The sequence below is a fragment of the Rutidosis leptorrhynchoides genome, chromosome 1 (assembly GCF_046630445.1).
Source record: "Rutidosis leptorrhynchoides isolate AG116_Rl617_1_P2 chromosome 1, CSIRO_AGI_Rlap_v1, whole genome shotgun sequence".
NCBI classification, from domain to species: domain Eukaryota; kingdom Viridiplantae; phylum Streptophyta; class Magnoliopsida; order Asterales; family Asteraceae; genus Rutidosis; species Rutidosis leptorrhynchoides.
The window spans coordinates 108,414,092-108,440,480 of NC_092333.1; the positions used below are offsets into that span (position 1 = coordinate 108,414,092).

The 26,389-nt window shown below is 38.2% G+C and overlaps 2 protein-coding genes across 2 annotated transcripts; one reads left to right on the forward strand and one right to left on the reverse strand.

Annotated features, from left to right (window-relative positions):
- Nucleotides 1–3,296: 3,296 nt before the first annotated feature.
- Nucleotides 3,297–5,006, forward strand: LOC139888073 (uncharacterized). The gene has a single exon (XM_071871109.1). It carries the CDS (start codon nt 3,297–3,299, stop codon nt 5,004–5,006), a length of 1,710 nt encoding a protein of 569 aa, XP_071727210.1.
- A 12,154-nt stretch (nt 5,007–17,160) lies between these two features.
- On the reverse strand, nt 17,161–18,262 carry LOC139863917 (uncharacterized). The gene has a single exon (XM_071852521.1). The coding sequence runs from the start codon at nt 18,144–18,146 to the stop codon at nt 17,679–17,681; it is 468 nt and encodes a 155-aa protein (XP_071708622.1). The 5' UTR covers nt 18,147–18,262; the 3' UTR covers nt 17,161–17,678.
- Nucleotides 18,263–26,389: the final 8,127 nt, after the last annotated feature.

Below are 26,389 nucleotides of genomic sequence, written 5' to 3' on the forward strand. Positions count from 1 at the left end.
ACAGCTCAGTTATCTTACTTCTGAGCTTCTTCCTTGTTCTTATCACCTGAGAACAACACAACGAAGTCAATATACATATCTCAATCAATAGTATAATCAAATTATACTATAAATTAGGTCATAACACCATATATTCATAATTTTATGAGTCTACATCATGACTCCATTCAATAATGGCATACAGGTGCATGCAAAACACGACATACACACTAAAACTCCTTTTCCGACCAAAAACAGTTTGATCTAGTTTATTAAAAGTTCATCATTGAAAAGTATTCTTTATTACGATTCTAACGATAGTTTATTCATCAAAAACGGAGTTACGTTTTGAAAGTTACGCCCGTTTCAATTTCATAAAAGGTACTGTAGCAAACAGTGACACTGTAGCAAATAGTGACACTGCAGCAACTCGGTCACTGTAGCAACTCGGGTACTGTAGCAACTCGGGCACTGTAGCAAATAGTGACACTGTAGCAAACAGTGCTACTGTAGCAAATAGTGACACTGTAGCAACTCGGTACTGTAGCAACTCGAGGTACTGTAGCAACTCGGGTACCGTAGCAAACTGGGTTTCGAACCAATTTCGCTGATTTTGTGATTTCTTCCCCAAAAACTCGATTTCTAAGTGTTTTTGACCAAATTTTAAGCACAAGAAAGTTACTAAACATATATACAACCTATTTCTAACATCAATTAAGCATAACAAACATCAAACATGAAGATCCAAGCTCAATTTCACACTTTTAGTCAAGAACACAAAAAAAACCCAATTTCAACAAGAATCAAAGCATGAATCGACGAAGCATTTACCTTGTGATGATCACCAACACACAAGTAACAGATTACTAACTCGAATTCAACAAACTAACAAGCTTTGATCTTTAGGGTTTGAGAGGATGAAGGAGTTAGGTACGTTCTTAATTAGGAAAAGTCTAGAAAAATGGGTGAAAGAAGCAGATACATACACTTAAGGGGTTTAAAACCCATACCCCACGACACACGGGTATTTACCAGTTATCTAATATCTTTCGTACATCGTTAGGAGGCCCTAACGGAGTTCAAATTCAACAAGCGAACCTGTTCTGTGACCCTTGTCACAAACTGGTCTCAACTAAATAACCAAATAATTATAAACATATAATTATTAAAATCACTAATTACACCATACCCTAAGGGTACAATGGTCATTTCATCTAGGCCCAAAACGCGGGTGTTACACTCATGGAAGTTCACTAGAACTTTCCCATGAGTTCTTCCATGGAATGGTATAGAATGTTCATGGAAATATCTAGATACATGAAGCTTCTAGTTCTTAGATCTTAGTCATCCATTGTATTTAATCCTAGCCATCCATTTTGTGATATGAGTAGTATAAATAGGGGTGGCCTCATTTGGTACACCACACCTCAAATCTCAAACATTCTCTCTTGTAAAACATTCTCAAGCAATATAAGTATTTTCTTCAATTCCACTTGTTCTATAATATTTTCTCTTTTGGTTACTTGAATCGTTATAAGGTCCGAGTAAGGCTGACTTAGTAGAGACTAAGTGACGCACGTGAGCTTATCGAGATAAGTCCGTGACAATGGCCTGTTATAGTCAAATACCCATCCTCTTAAAGAGTATTATGCACTGGACGTGCAAAGTGTAACCTTGTGCTTCATCAACAATAGGTGTCTTCGAATATAGGCAAAATAAGCAACTGCTTAGAGCCCAAAGAGTTAGAAGGACTTAAATTTTGAATATTTAGAATATTTTTTTTCAATATATTTAATTAAATTAAATAAAATATTGTCAATTAAAGTTAAAATACCTTGTTTTTAATAGTTAAAGACAATGTAAGTAAATAAATAGATAAATTGGAACGCGTAGTAAAAATTTTTAACGTATATGTGAGCTCATTTTTATTTTCGTCTAGGGCTTTTAAATGTTGAGTCGGTCCTGCCAAATGCATCAACCTCTTTTACTTTTTTTTTTAATGGAAAAATGCATCAAACTCTTTTAACCACTTTTATATAACAGTGAACCAAAAAACCAAATTTCAACGTGTGTCTAACGTTTGACTATGCAAGACTTTGGAAATGCAGACTCTGAATATGAGTTCATGTGAATCTTCTAATCTCGCATCATCTATACTTAACTTAGTACTCAGTACTATGTTTAATAATTCCATATCCGTTTTTGGTTACGGGACACCCATCAGTGTTAGTTGTAACGTAGTTAGTACTGTGTCAATTCTTCATCGCCTCCTACTGTCCTACATCAACATAATGTTCTTGTTACACTTATTATTGTCAAAAACCATATTTATATCCCTTCAATTTACACGTCTTAACAAAATCTCACTAAAATTTGACGAATTTAATTTTTCTTTGAAAGACGATTCAACTCATCAACTCCTTCACCAATGTGACAACACGAGAGACTTGTATCTAGTCACGAAGTCTGTCTCATAGTTGAATCTCCAACCAAATCACCTCTTATTCAACCAAGGAAGCCTTGGATTGGGTGGTATGAGGCGGGATTCAACTTGGGGTACTGACAACCCAGGTTCGATTATCACTCTAAGCGGGATTTTTCAACATTTGATGCTACTGTCAACATCAATGCGAATTTGGGAAGGTTTCGGAAGAGTTTTCCCAACCTTCGATGGTACTATCAACATCGTCGTGAATTGGGTTTTATTTTAACGTGTGTGTGGGTGGCATATGATCGCAAAGGTGGTTAGATCCCTCTGGTTGATGCCGATATCGTTGTACGAAAAAAAAATCACCTCTTATTCAACGTAGCATCAATGACTAGGTCTCCTTGAAGTGATATGTTTTGCCATTTTATTTCTAATCATACTTTTATATGTAATTAAACGAAGTCTCTAATGATTTGTCATGTTTGTCATTTTAAGCATGTGAGACTTTGCCTTTATCTCTCGGACTCTAGTGTTAGTTCTATATATTTTTAAAATTGTACACTCAAATTTATGAGCTTCTTCACTTGAGTCTTAGTAGGGTCTGTTAGCAGATTATATTACGGGTCTGCGAGCCCATGTCTTTGTCTTTGTATTATGGGCCTGCGTGCCTGCTAGCTGTTAGGTTTACTATCTCTATATATTTGTAACTTGTATACCGTTTAGGAATCAATCAAATTACTCCGTTCAATCAATCACGAATATTATGGGGTTTAACATGGTATCAGATGCCAACCCCCAATTCTCTCCTAAATTCTAACAAGCTTCTTCTTCTCCACACAACCCTAGCCGCCTGCTATTCCTCTTCTTCTTCCCTTCATCATTGTTATTCATGGCTAACACCTCAAAATATGATAAAATCTATACGGTTACATCCGTTAGTCATTTAATCCCCATTAAACTCGACCTTGCTAAACTTAATTATAGTCATTGGAGCACCCTTTTTACCACCCATTGTACCGGTTTTGATGTCCTCCCTTTTATCGAAGGCACGTCCACGAGTGAAGAACGTGCAACTGCCGAATGGTCCAAGGCCGACTCCGTTGTTCGTTCTTGGATCTTCCTCACTATCTCTGGGTCACTTCTTGAACGCGTGTTAAACGCACAACCAAAGACAGCCCATGAAGCTTGGGAATTTTTAGCAAAAGTTTTTCAAGACAATAAACGAGCCAAAACCGTTGAACTCACAGCTCAACTCAAAGCCCTCGACATCGGTAATCAGACGGTTGAAGCCTATTTTCGAAAGCTTGCTTCCCTGTCTTCCTTATTACGCAATCTTGGATCCACTATTGAAGAGGACGATCTCGTAACATATGCGGTTAACGGTTTGAACGACAAATTCCCTCATGCGGTTCACATAATTCTCCACAGCAATCCGTTTCCAAGTTTGGAAACTGTTCGGTCAATGATAACATTGGAAGAGATGCGTTCGAATCGGTCCACTCATACTTCGATTGATACAAACTCCACGCCATCGAGTCCGACGGTCCTACTCGCTGGAAACACTCGTTCAACTCCACCATCGAACAACTCGCAACAAGTGTGTCGGGGTTATTTACGTGGGTACTGCAGGTTTGGGGAACATTGTCGATACTTACACCACGGGGTTAATCGGCTGCACAATCGAAGCAACCAGGGCAGTGGTACAACGGGGTCAAATCACAACAATTGGGCTACTGGGCACACTTCCTCTTCACCTAATCGGCCTACTGGTAATTCTCAAGCCCATCTATTAAAAATCATTGAGGCTCAACAGAACTTGATTAATAACTTTAATCATACGACCCAACGTTTTACCCCAGCCCAGTCACATTTATTTCGGCCTACTGCTCAGCACTCCATCGGGCCTTATTCCCCTCAGGCCCATATCACACAACCCAGCTTACTGGGCCCGTACTCACCCTCTCCGAACACTGTTGGGCCTGCGCAGATCGGACAGCCCAGTCCTCATGGAAACGTGCCTCAATTTGGGTCTATTCCGCCTGGTTTTTCGGGCTTACAACCTCAGCCCACTTATGGTCAGGAGACTTTAATTCCAAATGCATTTAGTACCACTACTCTTCCGGATTACAGCAACGCAGGATGGACTATGGACACGGGTGCGTCCACACATCTTTCATCTAGCATTAATAATCTAAGTACTGTATTTAATTATTGTATATATCCTTCGGTTGCCGTTGGTGACGGGAATCCAATTCCCGTAACCAACTCTGGCCATAGCGTTTTGCCAAATATTAACCGTCCATTACACCTATCAAACGTACTTGTCACTCCCAACATTGTTAAAAATCTTATTTCTGTACGTCGTTTTACTCGTGATAATAAAGTGTCTGTTACATTTGATGAATTTGGTTTTTCTGTGAAGGATTACTTGACACACCGCCTGCTCCTCCGATGTGACAACACCGGAGATCTCTACCCTATTACCACTCCATCAGCTACTTCTCCTCATCATGCTCTCATCACTACTTCCAGCATTTGGCATCAGCGTCTTGGACACCCCAGCACTGATGTTTTTCGTCGTCTTTGTTCTAGCAATTAATTTCATGTGATAATAAAAATAATAATGTACTTTTTCATGCGTGCCAGCTTGGCAAACACGTTAAACTTCCATTTACTAGTTAACTTCCATTTACTAGTTCTACTTCTAATGTTACTTCTTTGTTTGATATTGTTCACTCGGATCTATGGACTTCTCCAGTTCCGAGTCTTGGTGGTTATAAATATTATGTCATATTCTTAGATCATTTTTCGCATTATTTACGGGTGTTTCCTTTACGTAACAAATCTGATGTATTCACTATTTTCGTGCAATTTCGTACTTACATAAAAACTCAATTCAACCATGAAATCAAAGCCTTTCAATGTGATCAGGGTGGGGAATTCGATAATAACAAAATACACCAACTTTTTCGTAACAATGGCATTCAAATACGACTCTCGTGCACCCAAACTTCCCAACAAAATGGCAAATCCGAACGCATGATCAGCACCATTAATAATCTTATCCGCACTCTCCTCTTTCAAGCTCATCTCCCTCCAACCTTTTGGGTCGAAGCCCTCCACATGGCCACATACATACTCAACCTTCTACCATCCTCCGCCATAAACCACGAAATCCCCCATACACGTCTCTTTAAAACCCCTCCGCATTACTTCACTTTACGTGTCTTTGGATGCCTTTGCTACCCTCACTTAAACACCACCAACAAGCTTGCCCCACGCTCCACACCTTGCATCTTCCTCGGATATCCATCCAACCATCGGGGTTATCGATGCCTCGATCTCACCACCCACAAAATCATCTTATCTCGACATGTTACCTTCGACGAGACTTCCTTTCCCTATAGCTCTCTAGCCACCTCTGCTCCTCCCACCTATGACTTCCTTGATCCGCCCCCTAACCTTTACTCTCGTACTTATCCCACCACAGACACAACTCCCGCTCCACCACCTCCCCCAACTCCCACTCCTCCACAGTCTCCACCTCCTCAATCTCCTCCCCCACCAGTTCAAACTCCTCCAACCTCCCCTCCTGCAAATTCCCCGCCTCCACCAACCGCCACTTCAACTCATCCCATGATCACTCGACACCGTGTTGGTACCACTAAACCGGTCGATCGTATTAACCTCCATGTCTCTACCCCTACTCCCATACCTAAATCTTACTCCCACGCTCTCAACGACCTCAATTGGCACAACGCAATGACCGAAGAATACAATGCTTTAATTAAAAACGATACTTGGAAACTTGTGCCTCGCCCTTCGGACACGAACATGGTTCGCTCCATGTGGCTTTTCAAACACAAGTTCAATGCTGACGGTTCCTTGAGCAGGTATAAGGCACGACTTGTTGCTAACGGCCGCAGCCAACAGGTCGGTATTGATTGCGATGAGACCTTTAGCCCGGTTGTCAAACCGGCTACGATTCGGACTGTTCTCAGCCTTGCTGCATCACGACATTGGCCCATTCACCAGCTAGATGTCAAGAATGCGTTCCTTCATGGCCATCTATCTGAGACAGTATACATGCATCAGCCACCAGGATTCCGTGATTCTACTCACCCGGATTATGTCTGTCTTCTACAGAAATCTCTATACGGGCTAAAGCAGGCTCCTCGTGCCTGGTTCCAGAGGTTTGCTGGATATGCTCAGCGTATTGGTTTCCAACACAGCAGATGTGATACCTCCCTGTTCATTTACAAACAGGGCACCGATACCACTTATCTTCTGTTATATGTTGATGACATTATTCTGACTGCCTCTTCAACTCATCTTCTGCAGCGCATTATTGACTCCCTACACCGCGAGTTCTCCATGACCGATGTGGGACCTCTCCACTACTTTCTGGGTATCTCCGTCACACGTACTCCTTCCGGGATCTTCCTCTCCCAGAAAAAGTACGCGTCTGAGATCATTGAGCGCGCTGATATGGTTGGTTGTAACTCCAGTCGGGTTCCCATTGACACGGGCACCAAACTTTCCGCCAGTGGTCCTCCTGTTAAGGATCCCACTCTTTATCGTAGTCTTGCAGGTGCCCTTCAGTACCTCACCTTTACTAGGCCAGACATTTCTTATGCTGTCCAGCAGATATGCCTTTTTATGCACGACCCTCGCGAGCCTCACATGGCTGCTCTCCGGCGGATCATTCGATATGTTCAGGGTACTATGGATCTTGGGCTTCAGCTTTATGCCTCGTCCACCGCTTCTCTTGTTGCCTACTCGGATGCTGATTGGGCCGGCTGTCCGACTACTCGGCGTTCCACTTCTGGGTATTGTGTGTTTTTAGGGGACAACCTACTCTCATGGTCTTCCAAACGACAGCTCACTCCGTCACGCTCTAGTGCCGAGGCAGAGTACCGTGGCGTTGCCAACGCCGTTGCAGAGACTTGTTGGCTCCGAAACCTTCTTCGTGAGCTCCATTGTCCACTCACCACCGCCACTCTCGTCTACTGTGACAATGTCAGTGCCGTCTACATGTCTGGCAACCCTGTTCAGCACCAACGCACCAAACACATCGAGATTGACATTCATTTTGTTCGCGACCTTGTGCTCAAAGGTCACGTTCGCGTGCTACACGTACCTTCTCGCTATCAGTTCGCGGATATCTTCACCAAAGGGCTTCCTTCCGCACTTTTTGATGAGTTTCGGTCCAGTTTAAGCGTTCGCAATACTCCCGCTCCAACTGCGGGGGATGTTAGCAGATTATATTACGGGCCTGCGAGCCCATGTCTTTGTCTTTGTATTATGGGCCTGCGTGCCTGCTAGCTGTTAGGTTTACTATCTCTATATATTTGTAACTTGTATACCGTTTAGGAATCAATCAAATTACTCCGTTCAATCAATCACGAATATTATGGGGTTTAACAGGGTCGTCATTTTATATTTATAGTTCATGTTCAATAAATAAAAGTGAACCTTTTATATACGAAATTTTTTTCATACATAACAAGATGTTGTCAAACAGAAATCTCGTGTTGTCCTGATGTATTTCCATAGCAGCTTATTTGTGTAGTCCCTTCTCTGAGTAGCAAATGCATGTCCTCTATGCTTGTATTGCTATCTTGTACATTATTCTATTAATAAAAATTGCTTGTTGCCTTCTTTTTTTAAAAAAAAAATTTAATAATAAAGTCATCTATGTAAAGTCGATATTAATCTTTTTATATTTTTATATATTTTATACTCTTAATTAACAAATGAACTTAAGTATGTAGAGTTATAATCACTTGCATCCATTAATTTGCTTGAAATCCAAGGAACCAATGAGAGCGCGACATGTGGCGCGAAAATCACATGTGATTGGAGAAAAAAATTAAAATTTTTTTTTTTCGAAAAAAAAAAAATCACATGTGATTATACATGTTAAATCCAATCACATGTGATTATACATGTCAATCACATGTGATTGTACAATTCAATCACATGTGATTATACAATTCAATCACATGTGATTGTGCAGGTAAATCACATGTAATTGTAGAAAAAAATTTGAGGAAAAAAAATTTTCAAAAAAAAAAATTCCCAAAAATTTTTTTTTTTAAAAAATATTTTTTTTCTAAAAAAAATATTTTTTGGAATTTTTTTTCAATCACATGTGATTTCGCGTCACATGTCACGCTCTCATTGGTCCCTTTGATCTCAACTTAATTTATGGATTGAAATGAATATTCCTCTAAGTATGTAATATTAAACAAAATTTTTTGAACCCCTATATATATATTGGATATATTGGGTGATGTGTAACAGGTTACTCGTCCTAATATCCGACCATGAGTTGTAGTTGTATCAAATATTATGTATTATTTTCAAATTATGTGTGGGAAATTTTATGTGAGTATATATTCTTTGCATCATAGATTAGATATGTGTGCTAAGTTTTCTCATATATATATATATATATATATATATATATATATATATATATATATATATATATATATATATATATATATATATATATATATATATATATATATATATATATTAGATGTAGGTAGTATTTAAAAAGTTTTTGTTAATTATGATTAAAAGTTTTTATATTTATATAGTGTAAAATGAGTTTGATTATTATTTAAAAAATAATATTACATCTTTCATATATATATATATATATAAATATAGGACAAATTTTATTAAAAGGTAACATTTATAACTCAATAATCTATGTTTATATTAACGTTTAAAGAATTGTTTTTATCAAATACTAATCAAAAAGAGAAGTATCGTTATTGTTATTTTTAAGTTAGGACTACGTCAAATAATTAATAATACTCCAATTTTTAAGTAAATCATAAGCAAACGTGATCATTAGCACTTACCTGAGGATATGAAAGACCCCGTGAATGATGATTTTTACGAACTAGATAGTTACTTAATTTTCCGTTATGTTCGTAATATGATCGTAGAAGATTAATGGCACATGTATGCATCAATTATCAGACTTGCATATGTTCGTTATCCTCAAGTAAGTGTCAATGAACAAACTTGTATATGACTTACTTAAAAAAAATGGAGTATCTTTAATTTTTTTATGAAGTTTTAGCTTAAAATAACGATACTCCTATTTTTGATTAACTTGTAATAAAACAATTATTAATCGTTGAAATAAATATGTATTACATAAAATAAGAAATTGAGGTAAATATGTTAACTTTTAGTGAAATTTGCCCATAAATATATATCCATCCAATTTGAATATTTATAGCTGATGTGGCATAGCCGTTTCAAACATAATCTGATCTAGTGGTTCCCAAGTGAGTTTAAAGAGTTCGCCAAATCGATAGTGAAAGCTAGTAACGAACCCGGCGGGGTGGCGAATTCGTTCCTATGGCACAAACAAGGTAACGAAGGCCATGTGGGCCAGTGGCGAGTGAAAAAGAAACCGTTGGGACCGGTCTTAGATCATTTTGTTATGAGAATGATGGTGTGAGTTAGAAGTATTTTTTACAACATAGGAGTGTGAGTTGAAAACGTTGTATTATACTAGGTATGGAGTAGACATGTAGTTGACACGACATTTTATTTTTCTTTGATAAAAAATTAAATACAGTAGTTAATTAAATAAATTAGTGAGTGAGAGTTTTGTTTGTGAAAACACACACCAATCAAAAAAAAAAAAAAAAAAAAAAAAACATCCATACTTTCGTGTTGCTAAAGTGGGGATTCTCCCAAAACAATCACAGAAGTCGAATTCTCACAAAATGTAAGTTGTTGCTCCGGTGGGATTCTAACCTACCCCGTCATGCCCAAAACCCACAGCCCGTAGCAAGGTGTGACTTTTGTGCCACGTTAGATCATACGCCTTGGATATGTTCACTTAACAAATAGTCTTATCATTAAGTAATGGGGAGAGAGGAGAGAGAATTTAGAGAGAGAGAGAGAGAGAGAGAGAGAGAGAGAGAGAGAGAGGGCGAGCACGGTAAGGGTCCGAGATGGATACAACGGTGACTACGGGTATCGATACAAGAGTTTAAGCGGGAATTATTTAACATCGTACATGTTCTTCAACTTTCCGGACGATTGGGTCGTGTTAGATTTCTGGAAATTGTTCAAACCATTCGGTGCTGTAAGAGATGTGTATGTGGCTTCGAAGAGACTGCACAACGGTCAGCGCTTCGCATTTGTGAGGTTTGGTGAAGTTAAAGATGAGAATAGGCTTCTAAAGTCCCTGAAACTATCAAGATTAAGGGCGATCCTATTAGGGTTTTCAAGGCAACGATTAGAGGCCCTAAGCCTGAGGTCAAATCTGTTCCGAAAGGGGTTGGTGATAGAACCTTTGATTGGGGTAATCCGAAGGTCGATAGATTTAATGATGGAAGAAGATTTTGTGAGGTGGTTTCGGGAGGTATTTTTCCCAGAACTAAACCTTACTGGCAAAAGAAAGATGAAGTTAATGGTGATTTGAGGGATAGTTTGAACATGAAGAAGAATGACCTGAGGGATAAACTAAACATGAAGAAAGACTCTCACAGAGAATCGGTAAACGAGGAGAAGAAGAAGACGAAGGTGGTAAACATAGGCGAGAATAACGATAATGATGTACTATTGAAGAATGCCATTATTTGTGATGCCAAAAGTCCCAGGATTCTTAGGAATCTTCAAAAGATCTGTGATGAGGAGGGGTTCAATGATCTACAAATTAAGGTCCTTGGAGGGTTAGGTATCATGATAATCTTCAACTCAAATGATGTTGCTAAGGAGGTGGTAAGTCAGGAAGATCATCCGCTGAGAAAGTGGATACACAAGGTTCAATGGTGGAACGATGAATATTGGCCGGAAGGTCGGATGGCTTGGTTAAAAATCTATGGTGTTCCGGTCCATTGTTGGTCTGATAGTACGTTCTCCTCGATCGCTGATCGCTGAATGGTGGGGAGTAGTTTATGAGTTGGATAACTGCAAGCTTCATGGCCACCAAAAACTATCACATGGAAGAGTCTTTGTTAAACTAAGTGAACCTGATTTTGTTAATGATTCAATAAAACTTGTTCACAAATCAAGAACTTATTTTGTTAACGTACAAGAAGAAAAGAAGGTTTTCAGGGACATTGTTGTTAATAATGAGGAAGAAGATGATGTTAGTGGGAATGAAAGTTCGTGTTATAGCTCCGACTTCATTGATTCTGATGAGTATGATAGTGAGTTAAATCATAAGTGCCAATTTGATGATGATGAATGTAACCATTCTGATGATGCTTACGATGATGATGATGAAGGCAACCAATTTGAAGACGAAGATGACGATTATTTAGGGCTATCAGATAATGAATACAGGTCAGGAAATCTACATGATAATGGGGATGAAGGGTGGTTCGAAGGTGTTGATGGACCCATTCCGGCTAACACAAGTCCGGCGGCAAATCCGAGTCCGGCAACGAATGCTCAGGTACCGTTAGAAGACGTAGGGTCGGACTGTTTTGGGACCAGAAAACTTTTTGAAGAAACTGAGGAAATTGTGGCAGAAACCTTGAGTAATAATTACCCAAACCCTTGTCCCAAAAAAGACTCTCCAATTTTCAAGGATTCGATAGGTAGAGGTAATGATTTGGGCAGCGGTGAGGAAAGTAACGAGTCTATTTCCAAGATCCATGAAGTTAATGAAACAGTTGGGGTGGATGGGTACAGTAATCGGCTGGATCCAAATAAGAATAATGTTGATGGGCCTCCAAGCCCATTTAACCCATGCAACGTTAATAATGAAAATACTGGTGTTAGGCCTGTTAACTTAATGGATCAAGGTAGGGAAAGTGATAAGCAAAGGCATTATGGGCCTGAGTCTAATTGTCCAAATAAATCAAAAAGTAATACAAGTAATACGACCAATATCCCATCCAAACGTGGTGTAAAATTGAATAGGAATGATTGCGGTTCTAAACATTCGTCGAGTGCTCAGGAAGTTTCATTCTGTAACAATTGTTACTGGAGATCAATGTGTAAACATAACGCATCTTCCAAGTTTACGAGGTTTAAATCCATGGCACGCAAGGGTCTCCAACAAAATTCGTGTATTAAACCTAATTGTAGAAATTGTGAGAAGAAATCAAAAAGTAGCAGCCATCCCTCCAGGTCAGTCCACTCTAAGGGTAGAAGCGATTCAAGGAAGGTTTCTTTCGATAACGTTGAGATTAGAGAATATGGTGAAGGCATCGGGTTAAGGTGGCCAAACTTTAACCCCCAGTAAGCCTCCTCCTTCTGTTTTTTTCGTTTAATTAATTTTCTTATGAAGATTCTATCGTTTAACGTTCGTGAGCTTGGGGTAAAAGGGAAGTTTGGATGGGTTAAATCCATTTGTTCGAGTGAAAGACCTGATGTAATTGTGCTGCAAGAAACTAGGTGCAAACAACTTGATGATAGGTGGGTGTACTCTCTATGGGGAATTAGGGATTTCGGTTTTGTTCAAAGAGATGCTGCCGGGAAATCGGGTGGGTTGTTGATTGTGTGGGATACTAGATGTTTTTCGGTCACTAGTGCAATGGGGAATGAATTCTTCTTAGCAATTAGGGGAAATTGGGTTGGTTCTGGTAATGATGCGACTATTGTAAATATTTATGGTCCTCATGACGATGCGGGTAAGAAATTGATGTGGGAATCTATTGACAATTTATTGGTAGATAGTGAGTCGGCTTGGTTACTATGCGGTGACTTCAATGAAGTAAGAGAGAGTTCGGATAGGTTAAATTGTGCGTTTCATCAAAGAAGAGCCACGAGATTTAATAAGTTCATTGCAAGTAATAATCTCATCGAAATTCCAATTAGTGGGAGGAAATTTACGCGAATAAGTGATGATGGGATAAAGTTTAGCAAGATACATAGATTCCTAGTGTCAAATAAGTTTTTGAGTTTTTGGAAGGATCTTTCGGTTATCCCTCTTGAAAGAAGAGAATCGGATCATTGTCCTTTGATCTTGAGAGATAAGTTAGTCGATTATGGTCCCAAACCGTTTAAAGTTTTCAATGAATGGTTCAATAAGGAAGGTGTATTGGAAGTAATTACAACTTCTTGGGCGAAGGAAGTCAAGAGTTCGAGGTTAGATTGTAGGTTTACAGATCGTCTTAAGAATGTTAAGTTTGATTTAAAAGATTGGAGTCGTAATGAGTTTGGTAGTCTCGATAGCGAATTAGATTCCCTTAAAGCAAAAGCAATGGAGTTAGAGAAAAAGGCGGAGTCAGGTAGTTTTAATGACGAAGATAGGTTGGCTTGGTTAGATGCGAGGCGTAAATGGTTAGAAAAAGAATCCGTCAAGACTAATATGTTAAAACAAAAAGCTAGATTTCGGTGGATTCTAGATGGAGATGAGAATACAAAGTTTTTCCATAATTTGATAAAAAGAAGATATAATAAGTGTAATTTAAGGGGTTTAAACATTAATGGGAATTGGAATGAGGATGCTAGTGTGGTAAAAGCTACTGTTTTAAATCACTTTCAATATATCTTTTCTGTGAAAAATCTTCAGCGCCCATCCATGATCAATTGGCTTGTTCCAACTGGGCCTGGTAGTGTAAATGGGCCTGAAAATGCCGAATCTATTAGAGGGCCTGTTAACATAGAGAATTCATCAAGGCAGGCCATAAATAAAATGCTTACTGTAGCCGATGCTGAAAATTTAGAAGCGAGGTTTTATGAAGAGGAAATATGGGCTGCTGTTAAAGACTGCGGTAGTAATAAGGCCCTGGGCCCCGATGGTTTTAACATGTGTTTCTATAAAAAATATTGGGACATTGTTAGAAAGGATCTAGTCGAAGCAATTAATAATTTTTGGGAAAAGGGTGAATTATCCAAAGGTTGCAACGTCTTTTATCACCCTTGTCCCGAAAATAACCGACCCAATCTCTTTAAATGATTACCGTCCTATAAGTTTAATCGGAAGTTTTTACAAAATTGTTGCGAAATTACTTTCGAATAGACTAAGGAAGGTTGTTCCGGAACTTATTGGGTTCGAGCAAAGTGCGTTTATCAAAGGTAGAAACATTTTGGACGGGGCGTTAATTGCAAACGAAACGGTTGATTATTTGAAAAATAAACGTATCAAGAGCCTAATTTTTAAGGTAGACTTTGAGAAAGCCTTTGATAGCTTAAGTTGGGAATTTTTAATGGAGGTCATGGAAATCATGGGGTTCTATGTGAAATGGAGAAAGTGGATACACTCGTGTCTTCGATCCGCAACTATCTCAATACTTGTTAATGGTTCACCAATGAAGGAGTTCTCATTAGAAAGGGGGGTCCGTCAAGGCGACCCGCTTTATCCTTTTCTTTACATTATTGCGGTGGAGAGATTAAATGCTCTTACAAAGAATGCGGTTAATTGCAACATGTTTTCGGGGGTGGAAGTTGGTAGGGAAAAGGTTAAAATTTCGCACTTACAATATGCGGACGATACTATATTCTTCGGTAGTTGGAATGAAGCGAATATCCGTAATCTTATGAAACTTCTAAAGTGTTTTGAGTTGACTTCGGGCCTTAAAGTCAATTATCGAAAAAGTAAGTTTTTTGGGATTGGTGTTGATTATTCGGTGGTTGAAAATATGGCTTCTCTTTTCGGGTGTAATACGGGTTCATTACCTTTTACGTATCTTGGACTTCCGATAGGTGCGGAAATGAACAAGTTAGATAGTTGGAAGCCGGTTATCGAAAAATTAGAGAAGAGACTTTCGGATTGGAAGGCGCGTTCGGTGTCATTTGGTGGTCGCTTAACTCTTGTTAAATCGGTTTTAAATAGTCTTCCGTTGTATTTTTTCTCGCTCTTCCGTGCTCCGCCATGTGTGTTAAAAAAACTCGAGAGTGTGAGACGTTCTTTTTTTTTGGGCGGGACGGGTGTTGACTCTAAAATTAATTGGGTCAAGTGGGATTCAATACTTCTACCTTATGGGGCGGGTGGGTTAAATTTGGGTTCTCTTAAAAGTAAAAATTTGGCTTTAATTTGCAAGTGGTGGTGGAGGTTTTTAACCGAGCCCACTTCCTTGTGGGTTAAAGTCATTTCGAGCATTTACGGCCCTTCGGGTGGTTTTGATTCACTTAACAATTATCATGGTCCTTCGACTACTTTGACTAACATTGTGAAAAGAGGTGGTGTAGTCGACTCCATTGGTTTACCTTTCAGGGATTCTTTTGTCAAAATCTCCACAACCTCATTTTGGAACGACGTTTGGATCGGTGAAGTTGCATTAAAGTATAAATTTAAAAGGCTGTTCAGATTGGATCATAATCAAAGTGCTTCTGTTCGTGATAGACTGCTCAATGATGGCTCTTCTGTTTCGGTTATAAACTGTTGGATCAGACCACCTTCTCGACGGGCAGCGAATGAATTGGACGAGTTATCCCAGCTAGTGACAACCGTGAGACTTGATAATTCGAAGGCAGATTCTTGGATTTGGAAGTTGAACAACAATGGTCAATTCTCTACAAAGATACTTACTTGTTTGATCGATGAAAAAACGATTAGTGCACGTACAAATACTTCCGAGACAATACGAAACATTCTTGTCCCGAAAAAGATTGAAGTTTTTGTGTGGAGAGCGAGAAAAAAACGACTTCCGGCTTTGATAGAATTAGATAAAAGTGGTATCGACCTTCACTCCGTTCGATGCCCGCTTTGTAATGACGACTTGGAGACGGTAGATCATACTCTTATTTTTTGCAAACACGCGTTCGATGTATGGTCTAAAGTGTTCGAGTGGTGGAGTATGAATGTTTCTTCTTCATTAAGTGTCAACGAGATTTTCCTTGGTAACTCTAGTATTGCGATGTCGGATATCGGTGCGAAAATTTGGCAAGCTGTTTTGTGGTCATGTGGATATCTTATTTGGAGTAATAGGAATCAAATGGTTTTCAATAAAAAGTGTTGGACTACTCCCGTGTCATTGTGCGAAATACAAACAAAAACGTTTGAATGGATTGCGAAAAGGAGCAAAGCAAAGACTATTGATTGGCATTCATGGCTTCACAATCCTCAATCCGTAGTCATTTGATTTGTTACTTAACTTCTTGTTAATTAGCATTAGAGTTTATGTAATTAGCATGAGAGTTTATGTTAGGTGTTCTGCTCCTTCTTTGAGTTCCCCCTTCTTTGTTCATGGGGTGGTATTGTATTGTACTTGAGTTTTTTCATATATATATATATATATATATATATATATATATATATATATACTACGTATATATATTATGCTGCTTTTCAAAAAAAAAAAAAAAAAAGATCATTTCAAAATTACATTAATTTCATCCATTCAAATGAAAATTGCTTTGTGAACCAAATAGAAGTTTCACATCAAATCAAACTTATAGCATAATTCAACATTCTAAATAGGTAAGGTTACATTCAAAATTTAATAAATTAAAATAACGTTGTATCGTTGAATCGTTAAAAAAAGTATGAATATTCCTAAATTAATTATTGTTTATTATGCTACTGTATTTATGTTAAAGTATGTTTCTTTTAATTGAAAGTCATTTGTAGTTTTTGATACATAAACGTGCCAAGTCAAAAGTTTAAATAGATCGACATGATTTTTCCACTTTTTTAAAGCGAATTTTGATCTGGAAAGTTAAAATAATACTACAGTATTAATTTTAATAATCAGCTCAATCACCAACACACAATTAATAACTTCTAGAATTTAGCAAGTAATGCTTAATCACAATATACTACTAAATCCCACATCTAAAATTGTACGTAGCACAAAATATTGATAATCTTAAATTATATAGTATCACTTTTTTTACGAAAAAAACTACGAATTATATATAAACAAACAAACAATAACATTTGTTGCGGATCGACTAACAATAATTGAGAAATTTTGCTACTACTATACTCCGTATTATTTAACCATTAATAATTAATAATAATTGATGTACTGTTGAAAACTTAAAAGACAGTAAAATTACCAAAAAGACATAAAAGTGTCATGAATTTACAGATTACTTCACTGCAAGTGTGCTTTCCATCTTCCACTTTAAGCCATCATCATAATCATTATCAAGATTATTGGTGACATCACGAATTTGTTATAAATTGAAAAACCTTTGAAGGGTATTTCTGGGATTTCATCAATTTCAAATCTTGTTTATTCCTTTGTGTAGATCTGTGAACTCTTAGCACTTTATTCTTCACTTCAAATTTTCATAAACAAAAAACAAGAATAGAAACAATAAACAGAGCGGTGGCTCCGGGAAGTGAGACGGCGGCGGTGGACGGTGCCGGAGGTGGAGGACTGTACTAATAGTAAGGAAAGTAAGGCATAATGGGGTTAGGTGGTTGTGGAGTTGGGTAGTTGTTATTATTGTTGGAAGGTGGTCCTGGTGGTGGGTAGGTGTAGTAAGGACCTTGAGTGGTTGATGGTGGTGGATTATAGTAACTGCCACCGCCGCCGCCACTGCCGGAGGTTGGTGGTGATGGCGGTGGTGGATTATAGTAACTGCCACCGCCGCCGCCGCCGCTGCCGGAGGTTGGTGGTGATGGCGGTGGTGGGCAGATGGGTGATGAGGGTTTGGGTGGTGGTGGTGATGGTGTTGGTGGTGGTGGTGAGTAAGTAGGTTGATTGCATGGGTTATCACAAGCAGCACACATTGTGCATTCAATTTGGTATTTAGAACCAACCCATGAGGTTGATTTAGTTGCAAGTGAGAGATGAGATGCAATGAGAATGAAGATCAAAGTGTTGACTTTTTGGTATTTGATCACCATTTTTATTTGCAAAGAGAGTTTGGGAGAAATTTTATGGGGAGTGTATGTGCAGTGGGTTATGGAAATTGTTATTGTTGAGGGTAGTAAGCAACACCCACTGAGGTAGTGAGTGTCATAAATACTTTAAATGTGATATGCCTAAAACAAAATAATGTTACAGAAAGCATGTTCATACTACTTTAAATGTGAAATGTGATATGCCTAAAACAAAATAATGTTACTCCGTAGTATTAGTTTACTAGTATTAATTTATATTTATATTTATATTTATTTATAAATGAAATACAAGGTGATCATAGTACGTTATACTAAAATATTACATGGCTGTCATGACACGTGTTTTTACACATATATGTTGAGCTCAAAGGAACATTATATAGAAAAAAGAGTTACCAAGATATCTATAATTTGAAAGTAAGCTCTTTACTCAAAACAAATAATAATAATAATAATAAAATAATTTTTGAAAGTAAGCTAATGCAAAAAAATTGAAACATAGTGAAGTTAAAATAGAAAACTAAGGTGACTCCTGAACCCGCGTATCGTAAGCGATAGTCAACACACTTTAACGGTAATATAAATATAGATATAAAATATAAATACAATACAATTAATATTGTTTATCTTGCGATTTTATTTAATATAAAAATATAAAATGTACAATGTAAAATACATGTTTGTAAATAATAGAAAACCTACTTTGTTTACCGACATCCAATAGCGGAGCTAGAGGGGGTGTTTGGGGTGTTGAGCATCCCCCAACTAGCACAACATTAATATTACCCTATTAAGCTTACAGTGCAAACTTCACGACAAATTTATGCATCTTGGCACCTCATCTTATTATCACTTTTATTCATAACTTACCCCTCATCTTATATCTTTCATAAATTTAGTGACTTCGAGGCTGTAAATGTTAGGAGTAATTCCAAAATATCTTTTTTATTCACACCTCTCATGGTTTTTCTTTATTTAATATTATTAAATTTTATTATTAAGCAACTCGTCCACTTTTTATCTGTGTAGCATATTAGCATGAGTGAACTTAAAAAAATATTTGTAGGATTACTGTTTATCTAACTAAAAAACCATAAACATTATTTTATCCCTACAATCTATCTATTAGTGTTAACAATTTGGTAACGAAAAATTTGAGCATCCCTCAACATAAATTCCTGGCTCCGCTTCTGCCGACATCATATATTTCTCTTAGTATGAACAACAAAAGACTCGTGGTCTCATTATCTCAATGATATAATGTATTCTTTTCACACCATAAATAAAATGCATTTCACATACTTATTAATATTATGTGTTACAAAAAAATTACTTCCGACACTTAATTGATACAGTACATAATACATTTGAAATCTTAAAAAAATTGATCAAGTAGTGAGCTTTGTAAGTATGAGTTGTGAGTTGGAAGTATTCGGAAATTTATTAATAAGTGAAAATTGAAATAAAAGTTCAAAACAACAACTCAACATGAGATTTCGTGTACAGTGAATGTATTTGCGTTTTGTTTCCGGAATCAAGTAAACAATCACACGTGGTTTTCTAAGTCGGTGACTTTGATGTGTTGAACCGGAGCGTTTGGTGCCTCGCTTTCAATATAAAACAAAATATTTGTCGAATAATAATAATTACTACGGAGTATACTATTTATAAATAATGTAAGATCCATTTAGACTTCTGATGGTGGGACAAATCTAATCGAGGACCATTAGCCTCGAAGGTGTTTGTAACATCGATTTGTATGTTTTTTTAGTGACGGTTTATGGGCAGGTTTAGTTGAAAGTTTTTATTTATGCTTTTAGCATTTATGAAAAGCTCTTATCTAATAAAAAATTTCGTTTGTTTAAAAGAGCTTAATGTCACGGACTTATCTCGATAAGCTCACGTGCGGCACTTAGTCTCTACTAAGTCAGCCTTACTCGGACCTTAAATGATTCAAGTAACCAAAAGAGAAAATATTATAGAAAAGTGGAATTGAAGAAAATACTTATATTGCTTGAGAATGCTTTACAAGAGAGAATGTTTGAGATTTGAGGTGTGGTGTACCAAATGAGGCCACCTCTATTTATACTACTCATATCACAAAATGGATGGCTAGGATTAAATACAATGGATGGCTAAGATCTAAGAACTAGAAGCTTCATGTATCTAGATATTTCCATGGACATTCTATACCATTTCATGGAAGAACTCATGGGAAAGTTCTAGTGAACTTCCATTAGGTTCTTGGGCCTTCTTTGATTTTCACATATTGGGCCATAAACTTAGTGGGTTGGGCTATAAAATTGTTGGATTGTGACATTCTCCCCCACCTAAGCTCACGACGTCCTCGTCGTGTGATCCTCGTGATACTTCTTGATTTTGTCTGTGAACTGCCACAATAAGTCTTCGGCCTCCCAGCTTGCTTCACTATCGGGTAAGTTACGCCACTTAACTAGGTATTCTCTATAGCTCGGCACACCTCGTCTTCGTACCGTTCGATGTAACAAGATATCTTCCACCTCACGATCAAACGAAGTCGCAACTGCCATTGGTGCTCATTTGGAAACTCCTCGTTCTGGTTCTTCCTCGTCCCCATGATAAGGTTTTAGAAAACTTACGTGGAAGACTGGATGAATCTTTAACTTGGGCGGTAGTTGGACTCGATAAGATACGTTCCCAACACGTCCAATTACTGGGAATGGGCCTTCATATCTCCGGATCAATCCTTTGTGCACCTTCCTAAATGTTTTGAATTGTTGAGGTAAAAGCTTCACCATCACTTGGTCCCCAACTTTGAACTCAACATGTCGTCTTTTCTCATCCGCCCATTTCTTCATTTTCTTGGTCGCCTTATCTAGTGATGCTCGCGCCAAGTCGGCTTGTTCGTGCCACTCCTTCATCGTTCTATAAGCGGCTGGGCTACTTCCATCATATGAAGCGGCCAAAGCATTCGGGGTAAAAGGTTGGCGTCCTGTCACCAACTCAAAAGGACTCTTCCCCGTGGACTCACTCCTTTACATGTTATAAGAGAACTGAGCAATATCAAGGAGCTTAGCCCAATCATGTTGATTTGCACTTACATAGTGTCGAAGATAGAGCTCCAATAGTGCATTCACCCTTTCTGTTTGTCCGTCCGTTTGGGGATGAAAACTCGCGGAGAAATTCAAGTCCGTCCCCATGATCTTGAACAACTCTGTCCAAAAACGCCCTGTGAACCTCGGATCTCGATCACTTACTATCACATGTGGTATCCCCCAATACTTCACCACATTCTTGAAAAATAGTTTTGCTGTTTCATCCGCGGTAACTTCGGATGATGCGGCTATGAAGGTACCATACTTAGAAAACCGGTCTACCACGACTATAATATTCCCACACCCTTCCGACTTGGGTAAGCAAGTAATGAAGTCCATGGAAACACTCTCCCATGGTCCCTTTCGGTGTAGGTAGCGGCTGTAATAGTCCTCCTGGTTGGCGTTGCTCTATCTTGTCTTGTTGGCATATTAGGCATGTCCGCACGTACGTCTCTACGTCGTCTTCCATCCTTGGCCAATAATAAGTGCCTTCTACTAATGCCAGCGTCCTCTTGATACCTGGATGACCAGCCCACTTTGAATCATGACACTCCTTCAAGATTATCCGTCTAAGATCACCCCACCTAGGCACATATAACCGGTTTCCTTTGGTGAATAATAGATCACCCTTGAGCCAAAACCTTCGTGTTTTCCCATCTCGAGCCAATCCAACAAGGTTTTTGGCTATAGAATCATGCTCTAATCTCTCCTTTATACGATCTTGAAGGAAGAATTGTGGTTTTGTGATCGCTGCAAACTCCGCCTTGCAACTTAGGGCATCATCTACCACATTGGCTTTCCCAGGCTTATACTCCAACACATAGTCAAATTCGGCTAGGAAGTCTTGCCAACGAGCTTGTTTGGGACTCAACTTCTTTTGGGTTTGAAAATAACTCGTTGCCACATTATCCGTCTTAATCACGAACCTTGATCCCAAAAGATAATGCCTCCATGTCCTCAAACAATGAACCACTGCCGTCATCTCCTTCTCCTGCACAGTGTACTTCCTTTCCGCCTCGTTAAGTTTTCGGCTATCGAACGCGATTGGGTGACCCTCTTGCATTAGAACTCCTCCAATAGCAAAGTCCGATGCGTCTGTGTGTAACTCGAACGGAATGGTCACATCTGGAAGTCTCAACACCGGTTCTTCCATGACCGCTCCTTTCAACTCTTCGAATGCTGCTTGACATTTCTCATCCCACAACCAAGCTTTGTTCTTCTTTAACAATTCTGTCAATGGAGCCGCTTTCGCCGAGTATCCCTTGATAAAACGACGATAGTAGTTTACTAAACCAAGAAAAGATCGTAAATCAGTCACCTTCGTTGGTGTCTCCCACTCTTGAATTGCCTTGACCTTAGCCCCGTCCATGAGTAACTTCCCATTTTTAATTCGATGTCCAAGAAAATCCACCTCCTCTAATCCGAATGAACATTTCTCTAGCTTCACATACAACTCGTTGTCCCTTAGTACTTGGAATACTTGCTTCAAGTGCCTCACATGATCTTCCATGGTATCGCTATACACGACTATGTCATCCAAGTACACCACGACGAACTTGTCGAGGAAGTGGTGAAATAATTTGTTCATCAAAGTACAAAATGTGGCAGGGGCATTGGTTAAGCCGAAGGGCATGACTAGGAATTCATAAGCGCCATACCTCGTCACGCATGTGGTCTTAGCCTCATCTCCTTCGGCAATTCGGACTTGATAATATCCCGATCTCAAGTCTAACTTGGAGAAGTATCTCGCCTTCCCAAGTTGATCGAACAAATCAGCAATAAGTGGGATTGGGTATTTGTTCTTGATAGTTACCTTGTTGAGTGCCCGGTAATCTATACACATCCGCAAGGACCCATCATTCTTTCTTTGAAATAGCAACGGAGCACCATACGGGGATTTTGACGGTTGGATGTATCCCGCATCCAGCAACTCCTTAGGTTGTCTTCGCAACTCCTCTAACTCGGGTGGTGGCATTCGGTATGGGGATTTGGAAGGTAGTTTTGATCCCGGCTCCAACTCGATCACATGGTCAACCTCCCTCCTAGGTGGTAACTTCTTTGGTAACTCCTTGGGCATGACATCCTTGAACTCATCAAGGACCTTCTCAATTTCCTTGGGTACCTCTAGTTTTCCCTTATCTTCGACCGTCTCTTGCTTTGCTACCGCTAAATAGCATGTCTCATTCTTGTTGTACCCCTTCTTGAATTGCATGGCTGAAAGTGACTTGGATGCACTCTTGCTTCCACGTTCGGTTGACACCATACAAGTCTTCTCACCATCCAAGATACACAGTGAATTAGCAAACGACATAGGAAAACCGCGTACCTTATCTAGGAACTCCATCCCAAGTACCAACTTGAAGTCGTCCATAGGCACGACTGAGAGATCAATCATTCCTTCCCATTCTCCAATCTTCACATATACGTCTTTAGCCACCCCACTAATCGGTCTGGCACCCGTGTTCACCGTCTTCATCATGCCACTCTCTTTTGTTTCCTTAAGTCCTAGCCTTTTGGCTTCATCGGTGGAGATAAAGTTATGAGTTGCTCCCGTATCCACCAAAGCTCGTACCCGATCTCCACAAATATTAATATCTACGAATTGGAGTCCTTTAGCCACTACCTTGGGTATCTCCGTCTTGGCCTTGATTGCGTTGAGGATATGCATTGATCCTATGCACCGCTCCTTACCCTGACAACCCGCCTTTTGAGCTTCCATAGCATGAAGGCTAGCTTTCTTTGGACAATCTCGGGCTCTATGCGGTCCACATATGAAACATCCATCATTCTTGTAAGAAGTTTTTATGCTCTTGTTATTCCCGGTTGGTAGCTTACGTGTATTATCATTCCTTGATTGGGCGGGCTTATCTCCCCCACCTTTCTCATGGCTTACCCTTTTATCTTTTGGCTTGAACGAATCTTTCATATTTGCATGGTCGACTAATGCCTCCGCTTGAGCAATTGCGGTGGCAAGGTCTTGGACTCCTTGTCTCTCCAACTCTGTTTTAGCCTAAGGTTGCAAACCATCGAGAAAATAGAAGAGAAGAATATCATCGGGAATATCTGGGACCTCCAGGCTAAGGTTCGTGAATTCTTTAATATACTCCCGAATCGTCCCGGAATGATGTAATTTACGTAGACGACTCATCGCATCCTTTTGAGCATTCTTGGGCTAGAATTGATTCTTAAGTTCAGTAAGGAAATCATCCCAAGTATCAATAGTAACCGTACCTTTCTCGATATCTCCATATCGACGACGCCACCATAATGCTGCGGTATCCTTCAGGTAACGGGTTGCCGTCTTGATCTTCATTGCATCATCCACTATGTTGACTCCCTCCAAGTATTGTTCCATCTCCCATATAAAATCATCAACCGCTCGGGCTTCCCGCTTCCCCACGAACGGTGATGGATTGGGAACGTCCACCTTCAGAGCATTGCATCCAGTGTTGCCACCCCCACTAGCCATGAATCTTAAACAAGAGTTTATGTTGGTTTGTAAATCCACGAGGCATTGGTGAATAGTGGAGACCTCCCCTGTGACAACCCGGAAATTTCCAACCAAATTTAAACTTTAATCTTTATATGTTTCCGACACGATAAACAATATTTGTTAAGTTAAATTTCAAGAATTTTAAACTATGTTCATACATTCATTCAACCTCAACCAAGTTCCAACGATTTACAAACCATTAAACGAATATGATTATATATGTATATGTGTATATATATTATAACTTGAAACGTAAACAAAATATTATATTAAATACTTTATATGATTGTATCTGTTTCAAAATGTTTATCAATGGAATTAGAAGATAAGATCAAATGATTGAATTATCAGATATATTGAATTATGATTACAAGTCTCTGTTGAAAGGCCCACGTTGATTTGAGAAATCTTTCCATTTTAACAATATTCGAAAAATGGTAAAGTGATTTATAAATAAGAACAAATTGTCAATCATTGAGAACTAGACAAAGGATAGTGGAAGATTGAATCTCATAAAGACTCGATTGATCCATTTAGTTTCAAACGTACAAAAACGTTTTCAGTTTAAAAAGAACTTTATTATTAAAACGTATATAACTTTTATAAATATCTAGAACCACTTTTGACAACTCATTACTTAACTAGTATGATAAAGATAACGATATTTATATTTTATTTTATTAAATATATATAACGATTTAAATTAATATTATATATATTTATACGCGTATTATACGTACATAGTTTTATATTTTTACTATACTTAAACTTTACCTTTACTTTATTTTTACTTTACTTTAACTTTAATAATTCACTTTAATAATTCATACTTTAATAATTCACTTTAATAATTCATACTTTAATAATTCACTTTAATAATTCATACTTTAATAATTCACTTTAATAATTCATACTTTAATAATTCACTTTAATAATTCAAAAATCTATTATAAATAGAATTCAATAGGTTTCATTATTTCATAGAAACTTGAAAATATTTTTCTCTAAACTCTCTCAATCGATTTACATATATATATTTACTCCGTATTATTTCAAGATATTATTAGTATACATAAAATATTACGACGGAGTGCTGTCCGAGTGGTTTCGAAATTATTTTTCGAGTAGGATAGGATTAAGGAAATTATGGGTTATAGCTATGGAGATGATTGAGTATGGTTCATGGGTATGCTCGCGAGGTCAATATAGTGTTTATCATTTCCGTTGCGTCTACGTACCTTTCCTGCAATATTGAATCTCAATATTGATACGTGAGTACTCATAATTTAACTTTCACATACTAATAGTGTATCCCTGACTAGTGCTCGAGTATTTAGGATTATGCATGCTTGTACTTTTGATATTGCCCTTAGACAGGTTATGTTGAATCTTGAATTAGTTACACTTGCGGTTGAGATAAGGTATAAGATATGCATGTCCTTGGAAAGCTAGCGAAAAATTAAGAACTTTTCCTTTAGATATCGAATGGTTTCGATGAACGGATTAGAAGTTATAATCAATTGAATTTTTGATATTTTTATTAAAAATGATTATTATTATCGTCGTTTTTATCGTCGTTCTAGTTTTATCTTATTATTATCATTATTATTATCTTTATCAATAAAAGGGATTTATCATTAAAAATTGTTATTTTTTTTATCGTTATTATCGTTAAAGTT

Bases quoted from the DNA above. Each gene is read 5' to 3' on its own strand.
- LOC139888073 (XM_071871109.1), top strand. From the start codon at position 3,297: ATGGCTAACACCTCAAAATATGATAAAATCTATACGGTTACATCCGTT.
- LOC139863917 (XM_071852521.1), bottom strand. From the start codon at position 18,146: ATGGTGATCAAATACCAAAAAGTCAACACTTTGATCTTCATTCTCATT.